This window comes from Bolinopsis microptera, chromosome 2, assembly GCF_026151205.1.
Source record: "Bolinopsis microptera isolate Bmic1 chromosome 2, MBARI_Bmic_1.0, whole genome shotgun sequence".
NCBI lineage: Eukaryota > Metazoa > Ctenophora > Tentaculata > Lobata > Bolinopsidae > Bolinopsis > Bolinopsis microptera.
Window position 1 is genome coordinate 2,653,765 of NC_087073.1, and position 23,497 is coordinate 2,677,261.

General features: G+C 37.9%; 2 protein-coding genes and 1 long non-coding RNA gene across 4 annotated transcripts; 2 read left to right on the forward strand and 1 right to left on the reverse strand.

The window, feature by feature from the left end:
* Window positions 1-1,828: 1,828 nt before the first annotated feature.
* Window positions 1,829-6,299, reverse strand: LOC134811598 (uncharacterized). Its single transcript, XR_010159834.1, has 2 exons — window positions 6,256-6,299; window positions 1,829-2,106 (listed from the first exon to the last, which is right to left on the reverse strand). It is a non-coding gene; the product is annotated as an uncharacterized LOC134811598 (long non-coding RNA).
* A 3,588-nt stretch (window positions 6,300-9,887) lies between these two features.
* On the forward strand, window positions 9,888-10,814 carry LOC134811595 (DPY30 domain-containing protein 1-like). The gene is made up of 3 exons (XM_063818569.1): window positions 9,888-10,048; window positions 10,178-10,296; window positions 10,484-10,814. Exons 1-3 carry the CDS (start codon window positions 9,893-9,895, stop codon window positions 10,542-10,544), a joined length of 336 nt encoding a protein of 111 aa, XP_063674639.1. The 5' UTR covers window positions 9,888-9,892; the 3' UTR covers window positions 10,545-10,814.
* A 1,494-nt stretch (window positions 10,815-12,308) lies between these two features.
* On the forward strand, window positions 12,309-18,950 carry LOC134811590 (uncharacterized). 2 transcript variants are annotated; one of them, XM_063818563.1, is made up of 15 exons: window positions 12,309-12,456; window positions 12,754-12,901; window positions 13,053-13,134; window positions 13,767-13,905; window positions 14,018-14,099; window positions 14,255-14,493; window positions 15,654-15,800; window positions 16,029-16,133; window positions 16,294-16,489; window positions 16,718-16,810; window positions 17,055-17,141; window positions 17,514-17,611; window positions 17,723-17,807; window positions 18,275-18,343; window positions 18,481-18,950. In XM_063818563.1, the coding sequence occupies exons 1-15, from the start codon at window positions 12,347-12,349 to the stop codon at window positions 18,613-18,615; spliced, it is 1,815 nt and encodes a 604-aa protein (XP_063674633.1). In that variant the 5' UTR covers window positions 12,309-12,346; the 3' UTR covers window positions 18,616-18,950. The 2 variants fall into 2 exon arrangements, with proteins under 2 accessions (XP_063674633.1, XP_063674634.1); XM_063818564.1 differs by having other exon boundaries at window positions 14,021-14,099.
* Window positions 18,951-23,497: the final 4,547 nt, after the last annotated feature.

Sequence of the window (23,497 nt, forward strand, 5' to 3'; positions counted from 1 at the left end):
AACTTAACCACAAAACCAGCTCTGAGCACTATTTCTAGGTTATGAGACGGCTAAATGATGCGAATAATAAATCCTCAGATCTCCCAGTACTCTACATTAAAAACACTTTCCAACTACAAAACTTAACCACAAAACCAGCTCTGAGCACTATTTCTAGGTTATGAGACGGCTAAATGATGCCAATTATAAATCCTCAGAGCTCCCAGTACTCTACATTAAAAACACCATTGCAACTACAAAACTTAACCACAAAACCAGCTCTGAGCACTATTTCTAGGTTATGAGACGGCTAAATGATGCCAATTATAAATCCTCAGAGCTCCCAGTACTCTACATTAAAAACACTTTCCAACTACAAAACTTAACCACAAAACCAGCTCTGAGCACTATTTCTAGGTTATGAGACGGCTAAATGATGCCAATTATAAATCCTCAGATCTCCCAGTACTCTACATTAAAAACACTTTCCAACTACAAAACTTAACCACAAAACCAGCTCTGAGCACTATTTCTAGGTTATGAGACGGCTAAATGATGCCAATTATAAATCCTCAGAGCTCCCAGTACTCTACATTAAAAACACTTTCCAACTACAAAACTTAACCACAAAACCAGCTCTGAGCACTATTTCTAGGTTATGAGACGGCTAAATGATGCGAATAATAAATCCTCAGATCTCCCAGTACTCTAAATTAAAAACACTTTCCAACTACAAAACTTAACCACAAAACCAGCTCTGAGCACTATTTCTAGGTTATGAGACGGCTAAATGATGCCAATTATAAATCCTCAGAGCTCCCAGTACTCTACATTAAAAACACTTTCCAACTACAAAACTTAACCACAAAACCAGCTCTGAGCACTATTTCTAGGTTATGAGACGGCTAAATGATGCCAATTATAAATCCTCAGAGCTCCCAGTACTCTACATTAAAAACACTTTCCAACTACAAAACTTAACCACAAAACCAGCTCTGAGCACTATTTCTAGGTTATGAGACGGCTAAATGATGCGAATAATAAATCCTCAGAGCTCCCAGTACTCTACATTAAAAACACCATTGCAACTACAAAACTTAACCACAAAACCAGCTCTGAGAACTATTTCTAGGTTATGAGACGGCTAAATGATGCGAATAATAAATCCTCAGAGCTCCCAGTACTCGACATTAAAAACACTTTCCAACTACAAAACTTAACCACAAAACAAGCTCTGAGAACTATTTCTAGGTTCTGAAACGACTAAATGATGCGAATAATAAATCCTCAGAGCTCCCAGTACTCTACATTAAAAACACTTTCCAACTACAAAACTTAACCACAAAACAAGCTTTGAGCACTATTTCTGGGTTCTGAAATGACTAAATGATGCCAATTATAAATCCTAAGAGCTCCCACTCTACATTAAAAACACTTTTCAACTACAAAACTTAACCACAAAGCCAGCTTTGAGCACTATTTCTAGGTTCTAAAACGACAAAACGATGCGAATTATAAATCTCCCACTGCGTAAGCCGGTAAACTAATTAACCGGCTAAAAAAGCTGAGACGGCTATTATGTATTATCGTAACGACATGATCACGGCCGTTAAATGGCTATTAGTTGACTGTTCATAACAGCTGCTCTATATTTGTGCGCTCTATCATAAGGTTGTTTCAGAGCTGCTAAACTCCGGCTAATATAACAAGCCTTTTTATATAGCCATTTAAGAAGGAAAAATACTTAGCACTTTACAACCAACAATCACTCATGTTTTAAACCTTTATAGCGAGTCGGCATATTACAATTTTACCGAAGTCAATTATTTTTACTTGAAAAGTATAAGAGTTAAGACTGCAGAATCTTTAGTATTATAAGTATAAAAAGCAGAAAAACACGCCACATGAGGTCTCAAAATATAGATAACAGTAAGATTTTTAATCTGCCTGCACGTGAGATGGGGGGAATGTTTTTTATTCTTCTTCTTTGCAGGAAGTGGTAACCTGTTCTATCCCTCTAGTTCTTTTTGTTGTTACGCCACTGCTTGTTGTATTTCCTGCTATCACTGGTTGTGTGTTCCGGCCCTGTTAGGGTTCTTGGACAGCCAGGACTGTTTTTCTTTGCTCCTGATAAGATATTTATGATAAGATATTTATGAAAAATAAAATAAGGAGGAAAGGAATTATTCAACGTTTCAATGTGACAACATCGTAATCAAACGTGGGATCAACAGAAATTTGACTCTCATAAATAATATTCAATTCGGATTTCAAATATAATAAGGAGCTAAATAAAGTAGTGTTTAAACCAAATTAATTGATGAGTACACCCGTCTTATTATATGCTATAGATTGAGTTATACAATATCAATATATACATGTATGCAGAATTTGATATGTATGAATCATGATCCCACCTAATTTGTGAACGGAAATTATTGCGGAATCGAAACTTTTTAAATACAGTAAAACCCCGATTTACCGCGGAGTTTGGGGGAAAGGAAACATCCGCGGTAAATCGGGGTTCGTGGTAAATCGGGGTTTTGTTTGTTTACATTATACTAATTGTATCGATGTAAATACGTTTGGTCAAAGAAGAGTCAACCTAAAAGTAACAATTACATGGTAGTTCAGTACACTAATAAATATGTTGAGGATATCAACCTTAACAAGATCCTGAAATCATTCTAAGACATGCAGACTTCCTCAAGTCTCATGGAATTAAAATCAAGTCTGACAATAGAAAGCTTCCATATCTGTATGGTACGACAAAAATGCACAAGGACCCTATTAAATTTCGATTCATTACATCTGGAAGAAATAGTTCCTTGCAGCAGTTGTCTGTAGCTGTTGGATTATGTTTAAAAACGTGTCTGAAAGTTGCTAAAAATTATTCTGGGATTAATCTTACTTCGGAATATGTATTTTAGCATGACGTGTCATTCTTTTTGTTAGTTTGTTTTCAATTTTTGATCTTAATTTTAACTTTCAGTACGTTTTACCTAACAATATCATTTTTTAGCTAGCAGAATGGTTTTCAGAGGGCATTAATGAAATGGACTATGAGCTGGTCCCAAGTCCAGACGCCATTTTATTCTTTGTAATTTTCAATAACAGCTGTCTAGTCATTGACTACTGAATATACATGGAAACATATGTGGTCATAAGCTATCTATATTATACATTGCACATCATTTATTAATTGTAATTAAAGCAAGTCATTGAATGTTTTATCTGGCAACAGTTATAGTGTGCATTGGGTAGGAATGTGAGTGTGTACTGTGTATTTTTTGTAGCTCGCTCAATGGTGAATCTTAACGTAGGCCAATTTTATTTAGAGATATCAATTATATCATAGCCAAACTGGGGAAGGTTTTCATAGTCAACTTAAACAAGTTGTGATTACATTACATAAGCTGGCGGTTATTTTCGATTTTCTCAAGATCTAACTGATAGAATTTGAAATATTTCCTTGTGTTTGAAGTCATATCTCACGTTTGGCACATAGAAATTCGCGCAAACTTGCTCAGATTATCCGTCTTATAGACATGTGACTATCTGGAAAGTTTAAAGAAATTCTATCAGTTAGATCTTGAGATAATCGACTTTCGTCAAATATCGTACCAAAACCGCCAATTTGAGATATTTTAATGTGTTTGAAGTCATATCTCAAGTTTGGCACATAGAAATTTGCCCAAACTTGCTCAGATTATCTGTCTTATAGCCATGTAACTATCTGGAAAGTTTAAAGAAATTCTATCAGTCAGATCTCAAAATATATGCCTGCGTACCGTACCAATTTGTAATATTTCCTTGTGTTTGAAGTCATATCTCAAGTTTGGCACATAGAAATTCGCCCAAACTTGCTCAGATTATCCGCCTTATAGCCATGTAACTATTTGGAAAATTTTAAGAAATTCTATCAGTAAGATCTTGAGATAATGGACTTTCGTCAAATACCGAAACTGCCAATTTGAGATATTTTAATGTGTTTGAAGTCATATCTCAAGTTTGGCACATAGAAATTTGCCCAAACTTGCTCAGATTATCTGTCTTATAGCCATGTAACTATATGGAAAGTTTAAAGAAATTCTATCAGTCAGAGCTCAAAATATATGCCTGCGTACCGTACCAATTTGAAATATTTCCTTGTGTTTGAAGTCATATCTCAAGTTTGGCACAAAGAAATTCGCCCAAACTTGCTCAAATTATCCGTCTTACAGCCATGTAACTATTTGGAAAGTTTTTAAAAATTCTATCAGTTAGATCTTGAGATACTCGACTTTCGTCAAATATCGTACCGAAACCGCCAATTTGAGATATTTTCATGTGTTTGAAGTCATATCTCAAGTTTGGCACAAAGAAATTCGCCCAAACTTGCTCAAATTATCCGTCTTACAGCCATGTAACTATCTGGAAAGTTTAAAGAACTTCTATCAGTTAGATCTTGAGATAATCGACTTTCGTCAAATATCGTACCAAAACTGCCAATTTGAGATATTTTAATGTGTTTGAAGTCATATCTCAAGTTTGGCACATATAAATTCGCCCAAACTTGCTCAGATTAATCGTCTTATAGCCATGTAACTATCAGGGGGGGGGGGGAGCCAAGTAGATATTTGTAGATATTTGTAGATATTTGTAGATTAATGTAGAATGGATAATCCACGAAAAAAGTGGTTGACATTCTACAAATTTATACATTTATCTCCAAAAATTCAGTAGAATTTCTGGGCATATATTTGAGATATACATTTTTTGTAGATAAATGTAGATATTTGTAGATTATTGTAATGGACAATTCACGAAAAAAGTGGTGAATTAACGTATCCAAATATCTACAAAAATCTACTTGGCTCCCCCCTATCTGGAAAGTTTAAAGAAATTCTATCAGTTAGATCTTGAGATAATCGACTTTCGTCAAATATCGTACCAAAAACCGCCAATTGGAAATATTTTAATGTGTTTGAAGTCATATCTCAAGTTTGGCACATAGAAATTTGCCCAAACTTGCTCAGATTATCCGTCTTATAGCCATGTAACTCTCTGGAAAGTTTAAAGTCAGGGTCAGGGTCAGGGTCAGGGCAGGGTCAAGGTCAGGGTCAGGGTCAGGGTCAGGGTCAGGGTCAGGGTCAGGGTCAGGGTCAGGGTCAGGGTCAGGGTCAGGGTCAGGGCCAGGGTCAGGGTCAGGGTCAGGGTCAGGGTCAGGGTCAGGGTCAGGGTCAGGGTCAGGGTCAGGGTCAGGGTCAGGGTCAGGGTCAGGGTCAGGGTCAGGGTCAGGGTCAGGGTCAGGGTCAGGGTCAGGGTTAATTGTCGCGCACCCATTTTACCATGGAAACATGTACGTTATAAGCTATCTATATATAGTATTATCTATATATAATATTATACATTGCACATCGTTTATTAATTGTAATTAAAGCAACTCATTGAATGTTTTATCTGGCAACAGTTATTATACATAGTGTGCACTGAGTAGGAATGTGAGTATGCATTTTTTGTACTTAGTAACGGTGAATCTTAACGTGGGCTAATTTTATTTGGTGATATCAATTATTTCATAGCCAAACTGGGGAAGGTTAAATAAAACAAGTTGTAATTAAATTAAATTAGCTGATAGTAGAAACTTTTCGCAAATAAACTGTGAACAGTGAACAGTGAACACATATAATTTGAGAGAGAATTGATTCGTTCACCGGACACATACATTATACTGTCCAGAGATATTATGGGAGGTTCAAGCTTATTAAAAGATTCTTTGAACTTTTGAAAAGTAGCAAAAATTGAGAAAAATTGATAATCTAGGAGGGGATAGGTAGTTGGTTCAAACATATAAGTAATAAAACATGTTTTATTTTGCAGAATTATACAATATGCATATGTTATCGTCTTCGACTATAAGGGATGATGGGGCGATGACGTGATTATAATTATATATGATAAAGTTCCAGGTGGTGACTAATTGAAGGCGTGTAAGTGTGAGGATGAAGAATCAGCCTTGATGCATGAGCTGGAAGGGTGAACGAGGTAAAAATATGTACATGGTACAATTTCATAGAAACTGAGAACAAAAATCCTTTACATCAGTACAGACCGATATGCTTGCCTTCAATTACAAACCTTGCTTTAAAAATGATATTGTTATTCAAGTTAAAAGCCTTCGAAGTTTTTAATAAACTATCGCATGATATTGTATATCAATCAAATTGCAACTCTTAAGTTAACTTGTTGTTTAATTGTATTACTGAGTCATAAATGAACACTTGTAGTACGTACCTATATGGCGGTTGGTCTGCAACTTGTCCCATGCTGATGAACCTGATAATTAAAATATTTGTTGTAAATATCTATAATATTCACACTAGATTCTAGACGGCAAAGTTCGAATTGCAGTCGGAACTGCAGAGTGGAGACGTACATTTTGTTAATTTACTAAAGTAACTGGTAAAAACACTTCTATGGAAATAAAACCAGGTTATATAATAAATTTATAGTCTATTAAACTACATCGATAATAGTATATTATATGGATAACAATAATAATAATATCAGTTTCGGCTGCTCAGGTCAAAATCGAAAACCTATCATTTTATGCAGCCTAGATTTAATGATTCAAATAAGAAGCGCAGTGTTTCTAAAGTAAGCAGCATTTTAGACCGTAGACTTTTACAATAGCTGGATCAGCTGGCTTAAGGAAAAACAATATATGCTCTTCGCATAAAAAAAACACAATTAAAACGAATGCAAAATTTGTGATTCTACTTCTAGGATCACATATCAAAAATATTTTTAAATAGGACTCAAGCAATCAGGCGTAATCTAAACTAGTTTATTGATACTTGGCTTTGCTTTATATTAAAATCTCAGCATTTTGATCCAGCGAAAAATTCTATTTGTACCTCGACTCATATGTCATACGAAACAGTACACTAGAAAATAAGGCTCAACAATTTTAACTTCTGAAGGCGGCTCTGTATCATTCTACATTCTGACAACAGTCCTTCTATGCTATGTCAACAATTTTAAAACCTATTCATTCAACTTATAGGATTTCAAGGTATTACACAAGTGGCAATGATGAATCATGGATGATAATTGATTATTGACGAAAACTCGACAAGCAAGTTTGAAACCCAAAGTAAGAAATCGGGATCAAATATGATTGACACGTAACGCGCGCGTATAACATGTGCTTATCCAATGCGAAACTAAAAGTGGTGAAATGGAAGAATCGACTGTAGAGTGATTTAGCGCGACCGACAGGCTTAACAAATTCATGAGACGCAATAATTTAGTTGGTATGCAAAACATTTCGAAATTAGATAAATAAATACAAATGAAGCCTTTTCAGTCACATGCTATGCAAATGCATGTTTTAAACTTTGGCAAATAAATCAAAGTGGAAAAAGCTTCCTTTACAGTTTACACCTTTAATTTTCTCCACAACAGGAGGCATGGGAGTTGAAGCACAACGCTTGATTAATAAGCTTGCACAAAAGATGTTAACGGGTGATACTCGTAAAATATCTGTTCCATATATTGGACCGTCGACGAGTCCAACTCGGCGCGCGTCCTGGTAGGTTGTAAACCTACAAAAAAGATGGAATCTCCAATTGGTCAGCGATATTCAGACTCAGTTACATATCTTAGAAAGCGCTTGCGCTTTGAGGCATTAAAGACAACAGTTATTTCGATAAGGGGGGACAGAGAGCCCAAGTTGCGATATAAACCAGACAATATCGAAGATTTAGATTTAAATATTGAGCTCTTTGCACAGGAGGAGCAAAGTGCGAAGAAACTGCCACAAACTGCTACTAACTGCTACAAACTGCCACTAACTGCCACAAACTGGCACTAACTGCTACAAACTTACCTGGGGACCTCAGGCTATCAATAGAGATTCGGCGGAATGACAGGCCGGCTGAGCGCGGCCCAGTAACTACAAACGGGCACTGACTGCTACAAACGGGCACTGACTGCTGCAAACGGCGCGCGAATGCGTGGGCGCGATTGCAGCAGTTAGTGCCCGTTTGTACCAGTTAGTGCCAGTTTGTGGCAGTTAGTGCCAGTTTGTAGCAGTTAGTAGCAGTTTGTAGCAGTTTGTGGCAGTTTCTTTGCACTTTGCACCTCCTGTGTTTGGTTAGAGAATACTTTCTTAGATATTTTGGACAGTTTTTAATATTGGTAATGTTAATGAATTGTAATTGATTGATATGTAATATTTAGGCCCGTGGCCAGTTTTCAAAAAAAAATAAATCAAAGCCTGACATTTAATTGTGTGTTTCCCTTTGTGTCTAAATGCAATGTAAAGTAAATTAACTTTTTTTTCTTTTTTTTTGGTGCAGCACCTACTGACTTGACTCGAAAGAGCAAGCGACTCAATAATACCAAAGAGTCCTACTGAGGCCCAGATGTTTGCGCCACTATCCCGGTAATGCAGAGATACATCTGGTACCATTGCAAGAGCAATGGCAGTTGAGTGGGGGCACCCCTCCGAAGATTGACTACCATAGATCCCGTGTGACTATGAAAAGAGACCGATCTCGCCCCATCGACATGCTCCTTAGTTAATTACCAAAGGTGTTCCCGGTTTTAGTGAGAAGAGTGTAGCTTTGGATACAAGACTTTCTCGGCGCCCTACGCCGAGTGATGCCTTATCGTGTTCAGGTTAAGATGTCCGATTGATCTTGTTAAGTCGCGGTCCGGTTTAGGGCTATTTACTAAGCCGATTAGCTGGCCTCTATCCTAAGATAGGTATATTGGAAGTCGTGAAAAGCCCACGGCGGCATGTTGCAGGTATAGGTTCTCTAGACGAGCTGTCCATATACCGCATAAAGAGTATAGAAGTAAGATTCTTTTATTGACACTAATGCTGCCTCGCGAGGTGCAATGCGGACAGACATAAGCCCTGGAAGAACCAGCAAAACCTGACAAGGATTCTCACCCTGTAAAGTAAATTAACTGTATTCATGAACTGTGTCAGCAGGAAGTTTACATCATTCCCTATCTTGAGTAAGAAGATGAGCTGAAACGAATTTTTGTTAAAGTTGTACGCAGTAAATGCAGCAAATATTGCGAAAACGCCAGCATACGTATCAAACTGGATGTGCTTTTGGCGGAGATGTAACCTGGGCCTTTGGTTTATCATAATTTAATTTGACAGAAGCTAAAGGAAGGCAGCTCAAAAGGCCCAGTGCACTATCGACAAGATCAAGGACTCTAGTGCCAATATTGACTTTTCCGAACACCTTTTCACCGATTGGCCCTGTGTGATCTCAGTGGTCCCAGTGAGCTGCACCCTACTGCTAAACGTCACATGATGATTTGTGTTTTAATGCTTATTAATTTAAACGATTATCCAGTTGATATAAAATATGACTTTTACTGTGGCCATAATGTGCGCCCCCATATGGAGAATAGAGCCCACGATGGCCACAGGTATCAGATCTCCAAGAGTCCAGACAGGCGTTAACATAGTGCTATACTTTGCTAGATACTATATTTTAATGTTGAGTAGAGACAATTCGCATTCATTCAATGAAAAGCTTGGGCTTAAAATTACAAGCTGCTTAACAATCGTTAACTATGAAGGCAGCGACTTGTTTTCAAATTTGACAGAGACAAATGCACTTCTGTTTCATATTTTTTACTGTATTAAGCAATTGATTTATTGTAAACTTTGCCATCTTTCTCCTTAGCATTGCGGAGTGAGAACCCCCTGCCACCTCTACAAAAATACCTGAAATCTCCAATATACCAATAAGTCTTGCAGAACTAAGGACAAGGGGAACTTCTGGATCCACCTTAACTGGTTGGATGTTTTTCAGTTTAAAAAAATTGTTCCAACTTCTGAATGGTCCATTATATTGAAAATATCGCTTAATTTAATTTTATGCGAATCTAGGTTTTCAGCATGTCAGTTGTCGAATCGGACTACTTAAAAAGGTGGATTGGTGCCCCAATTACTGATGCTTTAACAGAAGTTGCTTTGAAACGACCTGCTGACCCGATAGAGTATATTGCACTTTGGCTGCTTAAATATAAAGAAAACGAAGTTGTAAAAGCCGCGGTAGGTCTAAGTAGTAATTGTGTATGAAAACTATTTTCAGGTGAATTTCATCATTTATTATACCCCTTTTGTCAAATAAATCATCTGTGAATATATTTAGAGTTAATTGACAATTATTAAACTCTACAGGAAGCATCCAATGCAGAGAGATTATCTATCGAGAAAAAAAAGTTAGATGAAGAGGCTAAGAAGAAAGCTGAGCTGGAAGAAGAACAAAGAAGGATTGCTGCAGAGAATGCTGCCAAAAAGTGAGATGTTGCAATATTGATTTTAAATTATTATGTGTGCTAATAGTCTTATATAAAAAATGTTTATTTAGCCGTTAAAGTTGATATAGGCAGATACATAAATAAATTCAATGTTATAGGTGACTAAATCACATTCTAATGTATATTGTACAGCTCCAATTGATTTAAAAAAAAACTATCATTTCAGGGCTGAAATCGAGAAAGCTTTAGCAGAACAAGCCAAACAAACAGAAGCTGCAGCTGTATAGCCATTTAGCCAGCAATCAGTGTTACCAGTAACACACTTCCTTTGTCACTTCAACATGCTGATCAGAGCAACTTCTCATTTTGGACAGTTCAACATTTAACAATACGACATCTATTAGTTACTGTTGTATAAAGATTGTAAATAATAAATGAGAATGAACCACCTTATTCTAATGTATCCTCTTCACTTGGTGCGGTTACAACCAGATTAACTGGGATTCTTAGGGGAAGACAAACTGTAACTGAGACAAATTTTATTTTTCCATACATGATGGTTTTGTTTTACTCTAAACATGTGTTAATAGACTGTAATCTAGTTTTGCAATGGGTGAAGTTAAAACAGGATGCAAAACATTTGGGCATCTAGCAATATAAGAATATATTATAGTGCTCCTGCAAATATATAGACTTATATAAAAATTACAAATGTAAGCACTATACTTCACTAGAGATGATCCCAACTGACGTGTTAAGTGATTTACTTACTCATCTGTCTCTACTTGATCTCATGGAATGTTCCGGAGTATGTCTGAGTTGGAGAGATTCTGCACTTCATGAAATATTCAGGAGAACTAACCAGTCTTTATCTGATATGATTAGAAAACACAAGAATCTCAACAAGTCTATTCTACTGAAAACACTTTCTAAGACTAACAAGAAATTCTCCGCGAAAGCTCTCTTCCAAAAGATAAGATTTGACTCAGCCCTTATCTCGGGAGATACATCTAAGCTTACTTTTGCAAGTGACTTCGATCTGTACCCTTCGTTGTGTATGTCAATGAGGTGGTACTCGTTCCCAATAAATTTGAAACCAAAAGATCTGACAGAGTACAGATGGTGTCTCACTACCCCTCTTTTCTCTCAAAAACAGAAAGAGAAACAGAAAGAGAAAGGTAAAAACAAACGAGACACTCCCAGACAGTTTTGTGTGTCACGTGGTTCTCGATTCCACATTCCATGGTCGGACAGGGCGGCTCCTGTAATAGTGGACAAACTCATCTCAATTTACAACATAGGAACAACAGTTATAGCGGTGTGGAATGATTTTAGAACCGTAGCATTTATCGTACACTCTCAACCTCTATCACTGAGATTACTGGCGGATTGCTTCCATCTCAAACTCCCTAAGAAGATAATTAGTCAGAGTGAAGGGCTGGACAGTTTCGGGATCACTGCTCAATTAACATTACGGAACTTTAAACGTGTGTTTGTTCACGAAGTTTTCAACAATTTGTTCTACGAGGATGACAATGTTCTCCGGGGCTGGGACAAACTTGTTTTGCAGAATATATCCCTGGAGAAGGGTTTCAGTTTGCTCTGGAAGAGTGATTACTTTAAAGGCAAGATACCTGGATGCTGTATAGTTGAGTTAGTTTTAAAACACAGTAAGACTTTTACACCTGATAATTTGTGGGATGTAAGTAAGTATTCCTTGTCTCAATTATGCAAGTTAGAACCACTGCCTGATCAGTATAAAGATAAAATGCCCTTCGATTATAGCCCGGACAGTAGTTTTGTCTTCAAAGCTAGCAACAAATTACTTTCTGTTGAGATAATTCTTTGTTTTGATGAGTTTAGGGATGAGCTTATTTTTCATGATATGAGTATTTCCATTGCTAAGTTAAAAAAACTGTAAATATTTATCACACTCATTATTGTTTTATTGTATTCTAATAGAAAGTTGCAATGATTTATATTGTGCGTCCGTCCCTATTCCTATCTATAACTTATTATTACATTTACAAGAAGTTGATTAAAGTTAAATATTAATTATCTGAAGCTGAGGTAATGTTTGTTAGATGTGATGAGTAAAGGTAAAGCTACACGCTCCTCTACCGCCACCTCCTCCACCCCTGCCCCAGCTCCCACTATTTCTAATGACATCCTTACTGGACGCTTCACTGAGCACGAGTGGTAATTCCTTCTTGTCATCTTCATTTTAAAACGCTATCGTATTTATTGTATTGTGTAAAGATAAGAAATTAAATGGCTGAGAAATTAATTTTAGAGAACAGTGAGCTAAAGCTGATTTCTAGATATTGTTAACTAAATATTTCTAGATATTGTTAACTAAATATTTCTAGATATTGTTTACTAAATATTTCTAGATATTGTTAACTAAATTCAACAGAAAATAGTCTTGTGCTCGAGAACACTGCCACCAAACAGTATTTATGCCTTGTATTATAAGCTATAACTTGTTCATTACAGGAACACCCTGACGGATGTGGAGGATGGAGAGGAACTAGTATTTGACCTGATGGAGACGGTTGTTAACGGCGTGCTGAATGTCATTCACGAGAAACACATGGAAACAAACCTCATTCCTTTCTCTCTAGACTGGGCTGAAAATATCATGGTAAACATTACACATTTTACACATATCATGGTAAATATTACACATTTTTAGTGACTAAAACTATTTACCCAAATAATTATTTAAAATTTAGTTTAGTAGAGATGATGCACTCCAAAATACTATGTACTTATGAAACATTGCATTTGTTCAGGAAAAACTAATTGACTGGCAGTTCCTTACACACGACTCCGGGGAGAGTAAGAGTGAAGCTAATAACTGGCTACCGGACCAAGGTACTTACCTCTGTAGTCTGTACTTACCTCTGTAATCTGTACTTACCTCTGTAGTCTGTACTTACCTCTGTAGTCTGTACTTACCTCTGTAGTCTGTACTTACCTCTGTAATCTGTACTTACCTCTGTAATCTGTACTTACCTCTGTAGTCTGTACTTACCTCTGTAGTCTGTACTTACCTCTGTAGTCTGTACTTACCTCTGTAGTCTGTACTTACCTCTGTAGTCTGTACTTACCTCTGTAATCTGTACTTACCTCTGTAGTCTGTACTTACCTCTGTAGTCTTTACTTACCTCTGTAGTCTGTACATACCTCTGTAGTCTGTACTTACCTCTGTAGTCTGTACTTACCTCTGTGTTCTGTACATACCTCTGTAGTCTGTACTTACCTCTGTAGTCTGTACTTACCTCTGTAGTCTGTACATACCTCTGTAGTCTGTACTTACCTCTGTAGTCTGTACTTACCTCTGTAGTCATTACTTACCTCTGTAGTCTGTACTTACTTCTGTAGTCTGTACTTACCTCTGTCGTCTTAAGTCAGCATTCTTTCAAGTTTCTCAAAACATAAATTCCTTGATTAAAATTATTAGTATTTTTGTTTTTATTCTAAATTTAAAAGCAGAATATTAACAGAAGCAGCACGTGTACCACTAGACTCGTGGGGTCGAGGTTGTGTTCCGAGTAGAATAATCGAGGAGATAATTGAAGAGCAAGACAACACCTCAACGGTAGAACTGGTTAAACAGATGGACACTGACTCTCTGCAGCATGAGTATGTTACCAACTCTTAATACGGACCTTTATTTTGATTATCTGTTTATTTTATTTTGTTATGTGAGCTCCTTAAAGTAACATGATACATTTTCTAATAATTATTTCATAAGCAGGAGTAGTGGAGAGGAAACTTCAGACCGTGAGGACCTAGAGAGTATCAAGAGGAACCCCGATCTTCACAAGCTCAACCAAGTAAGCCTGCATCCTGTGAAACTTTAGTCACAGTTCCAGTATATATATATCAATATATTGAACGAACTTGCTTGTACGTGATCTGAAATCATTTTTACTTGGGAGGACTGGTGCATGTTTATTACTTATTTTAACATGGTCACTCTCTTTTTTAGCTACGTGAACAGTTGAAGTACTACAAGATAAGTCTAGATGACATCGCAACCCTGGAAAAGATAGACAAGCCCTCAGATACACTTCATCTTCTTTATCAAGTACTGGGAGTTATCCAGGACCAGCCTGATAAAGACTATGAGTACAGTGTGGCGGTAGCTAATCTAGAAAAAACCAAGAAGTTCATCGAGACGTTCGGACCACGCCCCTTATCAGAATCTACTATGGCTCTACTTAAACCGTGAGTTCATCATCATTATTATTATTATAAAACTAAATAACTAAATACAGCAAACACGAGAAATACATCAAGTGGTCTAGTAGTCACGCATTCTTCATACTAATCCATACTACTCTGTTATGTGCCATGTGAACCAGATTGTCAAAATCAGTCAATCTTAAAATTTTATTACTATTTTTCTTTGAAAGGTCCTTTATTAACAGATCATACAAATTGGTACGATGAGCTCCTACTCTTCCTTTATAGTCCTTACACGTTAAACAGGCAAATCTGAATGATAGGTAGGCAGGGGTGCTTTCCCCACTCCTTAGTACGTGCCCTAACATTTTCCATCTAGCCTCCGCAATCCTCTCTGTCAGCGGTCTCACTTTACACCGTTTATAAAAGTTCTCGTTACCGATGACATTGGGCCAGAAGATCTTCAGGGTCTGTCTAAGATGTTTTCTCTGAAGGAGTCTAGATCTTTCTTAGGGGCCGCGCAACAGCTACAGTTATATAATAGGACGGATGTTACCAAGGCTTCGTATAGTCTGAGCTTTCTATACTCACTGATCTTAACACTGCTGTCAAGTCAGAGGTTCTTGTAGGTATAGAATGCCACGTTAGCCTTGTTGTATCTGTTGGTAATGTCCTTTTCTGAGCATAGCTTGGAACTTCTTACAAAAACCCTATAATTCTCTCCTATTTTGTTATAATATTTTCCCCAGTTTGTTATACAGATTTTCCCCAGTTTGTTATAAAAATGTCCCCCAGCTTGTTATATTGATGTCCCCCAGCTTGTTATAAAGATGTCCCCAGTTTGTTATGAGATTTTTCCCAGCTTGTTATAAAGATGTCCCCCAGCTTGTTATAAAGATGTCCCCCAGTTTGTTATAAAGATGTCCCCCAGCTTGTTATAAAGATGTCCCCTAGTTTGTTATAAAGATGTCCCAGCTTGTTATATTGATGTCCCCCAGATTGTTGTAAAAATGTCCCCCAGCTTGTTATAAAGATGTCCCCAGCTTGTTATTAAGATGTCCCCAGCTTGTTATAAAGATGTCCCCCAGTTTGTTATAAAGATGTCCCCCAGTTTGTTATAAAGATGTCCCCCAGTTTGTTATAAAGATGTCCCCAGCTTGTTATAAAGATGTCCCTCAGTTTGTTATAAAGATGTCCCCCAGGTACATGGATAACATAATCCTACACCCTGATCACGTGACTCAGTTAGCGAGTCCAGCAACTCGTGGTTTATCTACTTGGTTGCACACTGCCTACACTTATCAGACTCTTTGTAACGTTCTCAACGTGGAAACTAGTATTGACTTCAGGTTACCGGACATTATTTACATTTTCTTATTATCTGTCGTTAACGTTAGTTTTATTGCTGCATTCCCACAAGTTTTCTGTAAGAATTGCTTGACGATCTGAGATTGTAAATTAGGCAAATTGCAACAGTGATATTTTTGTAATTTTCATACTTTTAATCTCCGATTCAGATAAATTATTTCGTACTCACCATTTCTAACATTGCTAATTACAATAATTACACTTGTCAGGATTCTTAAGAGCAGTATAATAGAACTAAAGAGTCTTTCTAAGCCACCTGTTTATGTGAAAGATGTCATGTGTGCAGTTATTACACTTCTTCATGGCAAGTTCATGTGAGTTTTATCTAGTAAAGATAGCAGATTTCATTGCTCAACCTTTTTATGAAGAAACGGTTCCACGGAATTCGGATTGCAATAAACTCACATTCGCGTAGTTGATTACCAAAACATCATGAAAATGTGGATTTCATCGATAATTGTGAACTTGTTTCAGAAAGGACTACACACAAGCACAGAAGGGGTTCGCAGACCAATCCAAATTGCTGGACCATTTGGACTCATTCGACTGTACGAAACTTAGTCAGAAGTTTATTGCAAAGTTTAAGAAAGAGTTCATGACTCATACCACCGCTGAATTGAAGTGTGTCAACGTGGGGTGTAGTTTTCTCTACCAGTGGTGTGAAGATCAGGTAAAACCATTAAAATTCTTACAATCTAGTGATATTTACAATAGTATCTACGCTTCAAATTTTAAAGCGTGAATACTTTAACATTAACAGTTGTCTTGTCATTACAACCATTTCTATTCTTATCTTCTACCTGTATCTGTTGATGCTTTAATTATTATTGTCCTCAGATTACTGATTTACAAATCCTGTTGACTTTCTTGTGTGGTTGCTTAAATCAAATAATCGCAGATATACGGCAGTGGGTCAATAATTGTTCGACCTCCCGAGAAACCAAAACAGAGGAAAGTCAGAAGAAGGATTAAAGTGATCGAACATGAACCGGTAATGTGGGACATGAAAAAGTCAACCATTCTCGCTGTTATAATATCCGTTATCTTAAAATAAAGTTTGCAATATCTTATGTTGATTACATTAACTGATAGTTGTCTCAGAAATATTGTACTTAGCATTTAAATAACTGGTGTTATAGTTCCATCATTGGATGATTCATGTATAATGGAGCCGCTCCGAAATTTTATTGGGGTATGAATACTTTTTTCATTGTATAACGATACTTATCTTTCAGGAAGAAGAAGAGATGAGTCAGATTTCCGAATTAGGCTCTGGCTCAATGAATAACATGATGCCCCACCAATCAGCGGCTATCGTTAAAGTAATATAATCTTTACTTTGTGTAACTCCATCGTTCACTATTATTGATATGTTGTCATTGCCATCATATGTTTCAGTATAAACAGTGCGACCCTAATTTTAAATTTAATAACTTCACATTTAAACCTAACGATAGAGTCTACTGGTATTGCTAGTTTTGTTCGCCGTTGTCATGGTAACAAACGCTAATTTACATTTAAAGTTTATATTGTCATCGTTAAAAACGCGCGCTCTGTGTATATTATGTTGCGCGCGCATTAAATGCTTCGCTTTTGCCTTATAGCACCATATCAGCCAGATTGTACTGTTATTATTATCACTGATTTAGAAAATTGAAACTAAGTTTACTTGTTTTTATAAGAACTTCTATCAGGCACAGCAAGGGAGACCCCCTGGCAAGAAAGAAGTGCAGTATGACGATAAGGGGAATGTTGTCTCTGTTCTGAAGATTAAGAAATTACCGACAAACAGGTACACTAGATTTTCCCTAGAAAAGCGTATTTTGATTTCAAGGTCAAACTAGTTGTTTAATTGCTACCAAAATGGCATTTCATTTGAATCGAATAATATTTTTCTTCTCAGGGTAAAAACTACTTACGAGATACTCGACTCGTCAACGTTGACCAGTAAGAAGAACAAATTAAAGCCTTTGAAAGGTGCACCATCGGTAAGAATATGATATATTTGAGTAGAGTTATCGTTTGTTTCATCCGCTGCGAGGTTGCAAATATGTATATTGATCAACAGGAGTTCTTCGTTAATTTCTTCGTTATCAAACCCTATTTTGACATCACACAGTTTTGTTATGTTTCACGTTTTTGTTAAATCCGGATTGGAGTGTTGTTTATGAGTCGCATAGTTGCAATGTATTCTTGTGTAAATTTGTATTGATCCCGTTTGATGTGACAAGGAATTAAGAAAAATGCTCTTATCAGGAAAGGAATTTACTCAACGTTTCAATGTTACAACATCGTATTCATTATCTCAAATTATTTTTTATAATATAGTAGTGTTGAAAGTATTAAAACAGTTTTAATACTTTTTCGTTCTTTTTCTTTCAACCATTTTTATACTCTTAAAGCAATGGATGGAAAAAAATTTCTAAAAAGTGTTTCTAAAAACAACACTCTTCAGATTAAACGAGGTGGGAGTACGAGTTTTCTGTACGAAACCCAGGATCACACTCCCGTACCCCCGAGCTTCGTAAGTAGGGGACCATGACCTCGTACCTCCTTGCTTCTTAACCCTATTAATTAACACCATTTTCGTTTGATCCCCATTTTATCTGATATTAATTTATTCCCGGTCTAATGAACAATAAACATGACCAATATTTACAGGTGGACGCAGTAACAGCTTCTCCCGGGGTAGTTATCAAGCAGGGCTCTAAAATTAAGCGTGGCCCAGACAGCGTTGTTCTCAGCCCGATAGAGCAGAATAACTTATCTCGTTTCCAGAATATTCTTACCTCCTAATATACATTCTTAGAGACCACACACTTACTATTTAAGTCGCCAAGTAAAGTCGGAAAAGTACTGTTTAATGAATTAACCGAGATTACTGAAAGACGCAAAACCTTTTTCTCTTCTTCTATGACACAACTATACTTGTGGTCGATTTTAATATGAAAATCATTTCACTTACAGAGTTAGTTGCAAAATGAAAAGTCTAATATTTTAAGCAGTCAGAGCTGTGTAGACCTCTTACAGAGTGTTCGGGCTTAAATTTTTATTTGTGTCTAGTTTAATTTATATTGTACAAAGTTGTTGCAATAGTGTTAGGTAAGTTCGTTTTATCAAATTTTATATCATTTGTCTTGTCTGTTTATTATTAAATAATGAATACAAAGATAGTATTTTTTACTAAGCACCAGAATAGAGAATGGTGACAAAAATCTATGTTTCCGGTAAAATGATAAACTTATGGTATCACTGATCATCAATGGTTTCTAAAAGGGGTGGGCGACAATTGACCCCCCGACAATTGACCCCCCGACAATTGACCCCCCGACAATATAATTTAATACAATTGACCCTGACCCTGACCCTGACCCTGACCCTGACCCTGACCCTGACCCTGACCCTGACCCTGACCCTGACCCTGACCCTGACCCTGACCCTGACCCTGACCCTGACCCTTACCCTGACCCAGGACCCTAACCTTAACCCTGACCCAGGATCCTGACCCTAACCCGATCAATTGACCCCAGTGTAATTACATGGGGGTCAATTTTCGGGGGGTCAATTGTCGTACTAAACCCTAGATTTCGCGACAATTGACCCCAGTGTAATTACATAGGGGTCAATTGTCGGGGGGTAAATTGTCGGGGGGTCAATTGTCGGGGGGTCAATTGTCGCGGTACGTCTAAAAGTACTATATAAGCCTAAATAAACATGCTCGACACTAAATGTATTATTGTTTATTTTAAGTAACTACACATTTTATTAACAATGAATCTGAGTTGGTTATATTTGTACTCTTAAAAGTAGCTGGAAATCTGGATGTCCGATGTCCGGGGGAGGGGGTGGTTTTGAAAATGCGGACACACCCGGAGTACGGGGGGATGATCGGAGGGGGTGGTCTGAAAATCTGCGATTTTGGCGGACGCCTACTCCTAAGTAAAGGGGTTGTTCACGTATAACGTAATCAGCTGAGTAGAGCCAGAGGGCCGGGGGTTTCCAAATGATTGGCCAAAAGGCAGTTATTTTAACTTTGAATAAATGTAGCAGTCAGCGCAACCAAACGCTCTATGACAATTCGTTTGCAGTAATTGGACCTCGATTGTGGAACTTAATCCCACCAAACATGCATACTAATTAGAGACATGATCTGAACTGTTACTAGCTACTTTGTATACGTAATATTTCCAATTTGAGATATGACCTGAGCTGAACTCTACCATAGTTTATTTTCATTTGATGTCGAAAAATTGGACAATAGTTTAAATGTTTAAATATAAATAACTGATCTCCATATATATACTCTCCATGTATGTGATGTAGGCTGTGATATGACTGGCAGCTTGTTACAGCTTGTTAGTGTACGGCTAGCTTGATCCTGTCCTCAAATAGTCAATCACGTATCGATGGATCAGATCTCAATGGACCAAATCAGCGTTATATTAGAACTGTGGGAGCAACGTCACAAGATTACCCGTGAGATTGGACAGATGTCGCCAAAAACGACTCCTATCTGACAGCGGCTCTTGTCCGAAACCGCTAATTCGACTGTCGGACAAATGTCGCCTAATCAAATCTGTGGTAAGTAATACAATGTGACTCATGGTAAAATCTACCATCCATTTAATTTCGTAAAATGATTCAATCTCTTTGCAATCATGTTCAACATAACATTAAAATTTATACAACAATATAACGAATTACTTATAATATCGGGAGCCAAGTCTGTGTAGGTAGCACCAAGCACCCAAAACATAATAAGAATTCTGTATCGTAGTAAAACAAAAATTTTTTTAGTAAAACAAAATTTTTATTTACCACAAAACAATCAATACATATTTAATATTATTATACATTTATAAATAAATATAAATCTAAATTCAGCTATATACTCAATACACAGCCCGCCGCGTTGTAGCGCGATGCACTACTGGGTCGCGCGCGCATCAAATAATGCTTCTCGCAACCTCGGTAGATCGGCGAAATGCACCACTGTGCCTCACCGAGCTGCGAAGGATTGACATCGTGAATCAAATGCAAAGTTGGACCGTCGACGAGTCCAACTCGGCGCGCGTCCTGGTAGGTTGTAAAAAACCTACAAAAAATTGTAACCTATACTATAAAGCATACCAAAACGCGCGCCGAATTGCAGACTCTTCGATTGTCTAAATATATTGACCATTGATAATGGTCTGGCCCGGCGCGCGCTACTTCGTAGCACTTGCCATCGGGCCAACATTTCGAGAAGAAAGCGGCGCGCGCTACTTCGAAGAAATTTAGACCAGTAACATCCGTCAACTAAATATATAAACACAAATTTTTAGTATCATCGTATCACCGTATATAATACCCATTATTACTACAAATTTATTCATCTAGAACCATGTGTTTTCGCGCCACGCAATATGCGACGCGTTTATTTTACAAGCGCCACAGGAGGAGCAAAGAGCAAAGAAACTGCCACTAACTGCTACAAACTGGCACTAACTGCCACAAACTGGCACTAACTGCTACAAACGGGCACTGACTGCTACAAAAGGGGCACTAACTGTTGATTCACGATGTCAATCCTTCGCATCTCGCCGATCTGTGGTTGCAAGAATTATTATTGAATGCGCGCGCGCGACCCAGTAGTGCATCGCGCTACAATACTAACTGCTGCAATCGCGCCCACGCATTCGCAGCAGTCAGTGCCCGTTTGTAGCAGTCATTGCCAGTTTGTAGCAGTTAGTGCCAGTTTAACGGGTACGGTGATACTCGTAAAATATCTGTTCCATATATTGGACCATATATTGGACCGTCGACGAGTCCAACTCGGCGCACGTCCTGGTAGGTTGTAAACCTACAAGTGCCATGGTATGTAGCAGTTTGTAGCAGTTGCGCGCGTGTCTAAACTGCGCAACGCACGCCGCGCGCGACCGCTACAAACGGGCACTGACTGCTACAAACGGGCACTGACTGCTACAAACGGGCACTGACTGCTGCAAATTGCGCGCGAATGCGTGGGCGCGATTGCAGAAGTTAGTGCCCGTTTTTAGCAGTCAGTGCCCGTTTGTAGCAGTCAGTGCCCGTTTGTAGCAGTTAGTGCCAGTTTGTGGCAGTTAGTTCCAGTTTGTAGCAGTTAGTAGCAGTTTGTGGAAGTTTCTTAGCACTTTGCTCCTCCTGTGGCGCGAGAGGCGAGCGAGCGCCACTGCAAGCGCAAGGGCTCTGGATAGATCACATAAATTTACATAAATGATAAAGTTTATCATTTATGTTTTTGCGCACGCAGTGCAACCCAGTTATTTTAATTTTATGTTCGGCGCGGCTGGGTTATGTAGTGCATCCCGTAATAAAATTTTAGTTTTAATTCAGGTTTCCTCATGCAAAATTTGAAAAAAATTTATCAATTGCAGCGGGGGGTGAATTGTTACACAATTGTAGCAGTATAATGCACTAGTGCGCCACGCCGAGCACCAAACAATGTTATTTTACCTGTCACAACCAATAAGGTTGTTCACATATTACGTAATCAGCCGAGGGGAGGGGTTACCTGGCACGCCAATAGACTAGCTTGGTAAGTAGTTATCTGTGTGGTTTTCGTTATCCATGTGTGTTTTTCGTTATCCATTGAATATCTAAATTAAAAGGGGCCGCGTCACTATTATATCATGAATAATTAGTTTATTACAACAAAGATCGTGTATCAATACATGATTATGTGAGAGCTGTAGATCACGACATCCGGAGAACGCCATCTTGGTGCTGTTGTAGGCTCAAAAGAATTCAGGGAAGAGTACATCAAAGAAAAAGTTGAAAAATGGATAGTTGATATTGATCAACTAGCAGATGTAGCGACGGAAGAACCACAACTGGCTTATTCGGCCTTTACTAAAGGAATATGCCACAGATGGAGATACTACATGCGTACTATACCAGACATTGGAGAGCACTTTGTCCCACTAGAGAGCAAGATCATGCATGTGCTCATTCCAGCCCTCCTCGGTCGCCCTGTCAACCAGCATGAAAGAGATATCCTTGAACTCCCTGTTCGATGTGGAGGCCTAGGTATCATCAATCCTGTCAGGATAGCATTCTCAGTGGAACTCACTAAAGATCTTGTGAGTTTGATCAACCAACAAGACCAGGATATTACCAAGCTGGATATGGGCAAGATGAAAGAAAAGAAAGAAGAACTGAGAAAACAGAAAGATGAGTTTCTATCACAAAGGTTCAAGTTGCTTTATAATGGGTCAGATCATCTTCTTAAGAACCACTTAAACCAAGCAAGAGAGAAGGGAGCATCAACATGGCTTTCAGCATTACCTCTAAAGGACCTCAACTATGTTCTAAACAAGCAAGAGTTCCAAGACAGCATACGCCTACGCTATGGATGGAAGATCCAAGGAGTGCCCTCTAAATGTGCTTGCGGACATGCAAACAGTGTCTACCACTCCCTTGATTGTAAATTAGGTGGATACGTTTGCATGCGCCACAATGCCATTAGAGACACTGCAGCTTTCTTCCTTCAAGAAGCAAAGTGTAAGGATGTAAGGATAGAACCTGCACTCCTACCTGTCCAACCAACTAGTAAAGTAAAGTAAAGTAAAATTTATGACATCACATCATCACACATGTCTACAAACTATCATCGCACTGTGTGAAAAAATATATAATAAATATTTCCCCACCAACATTA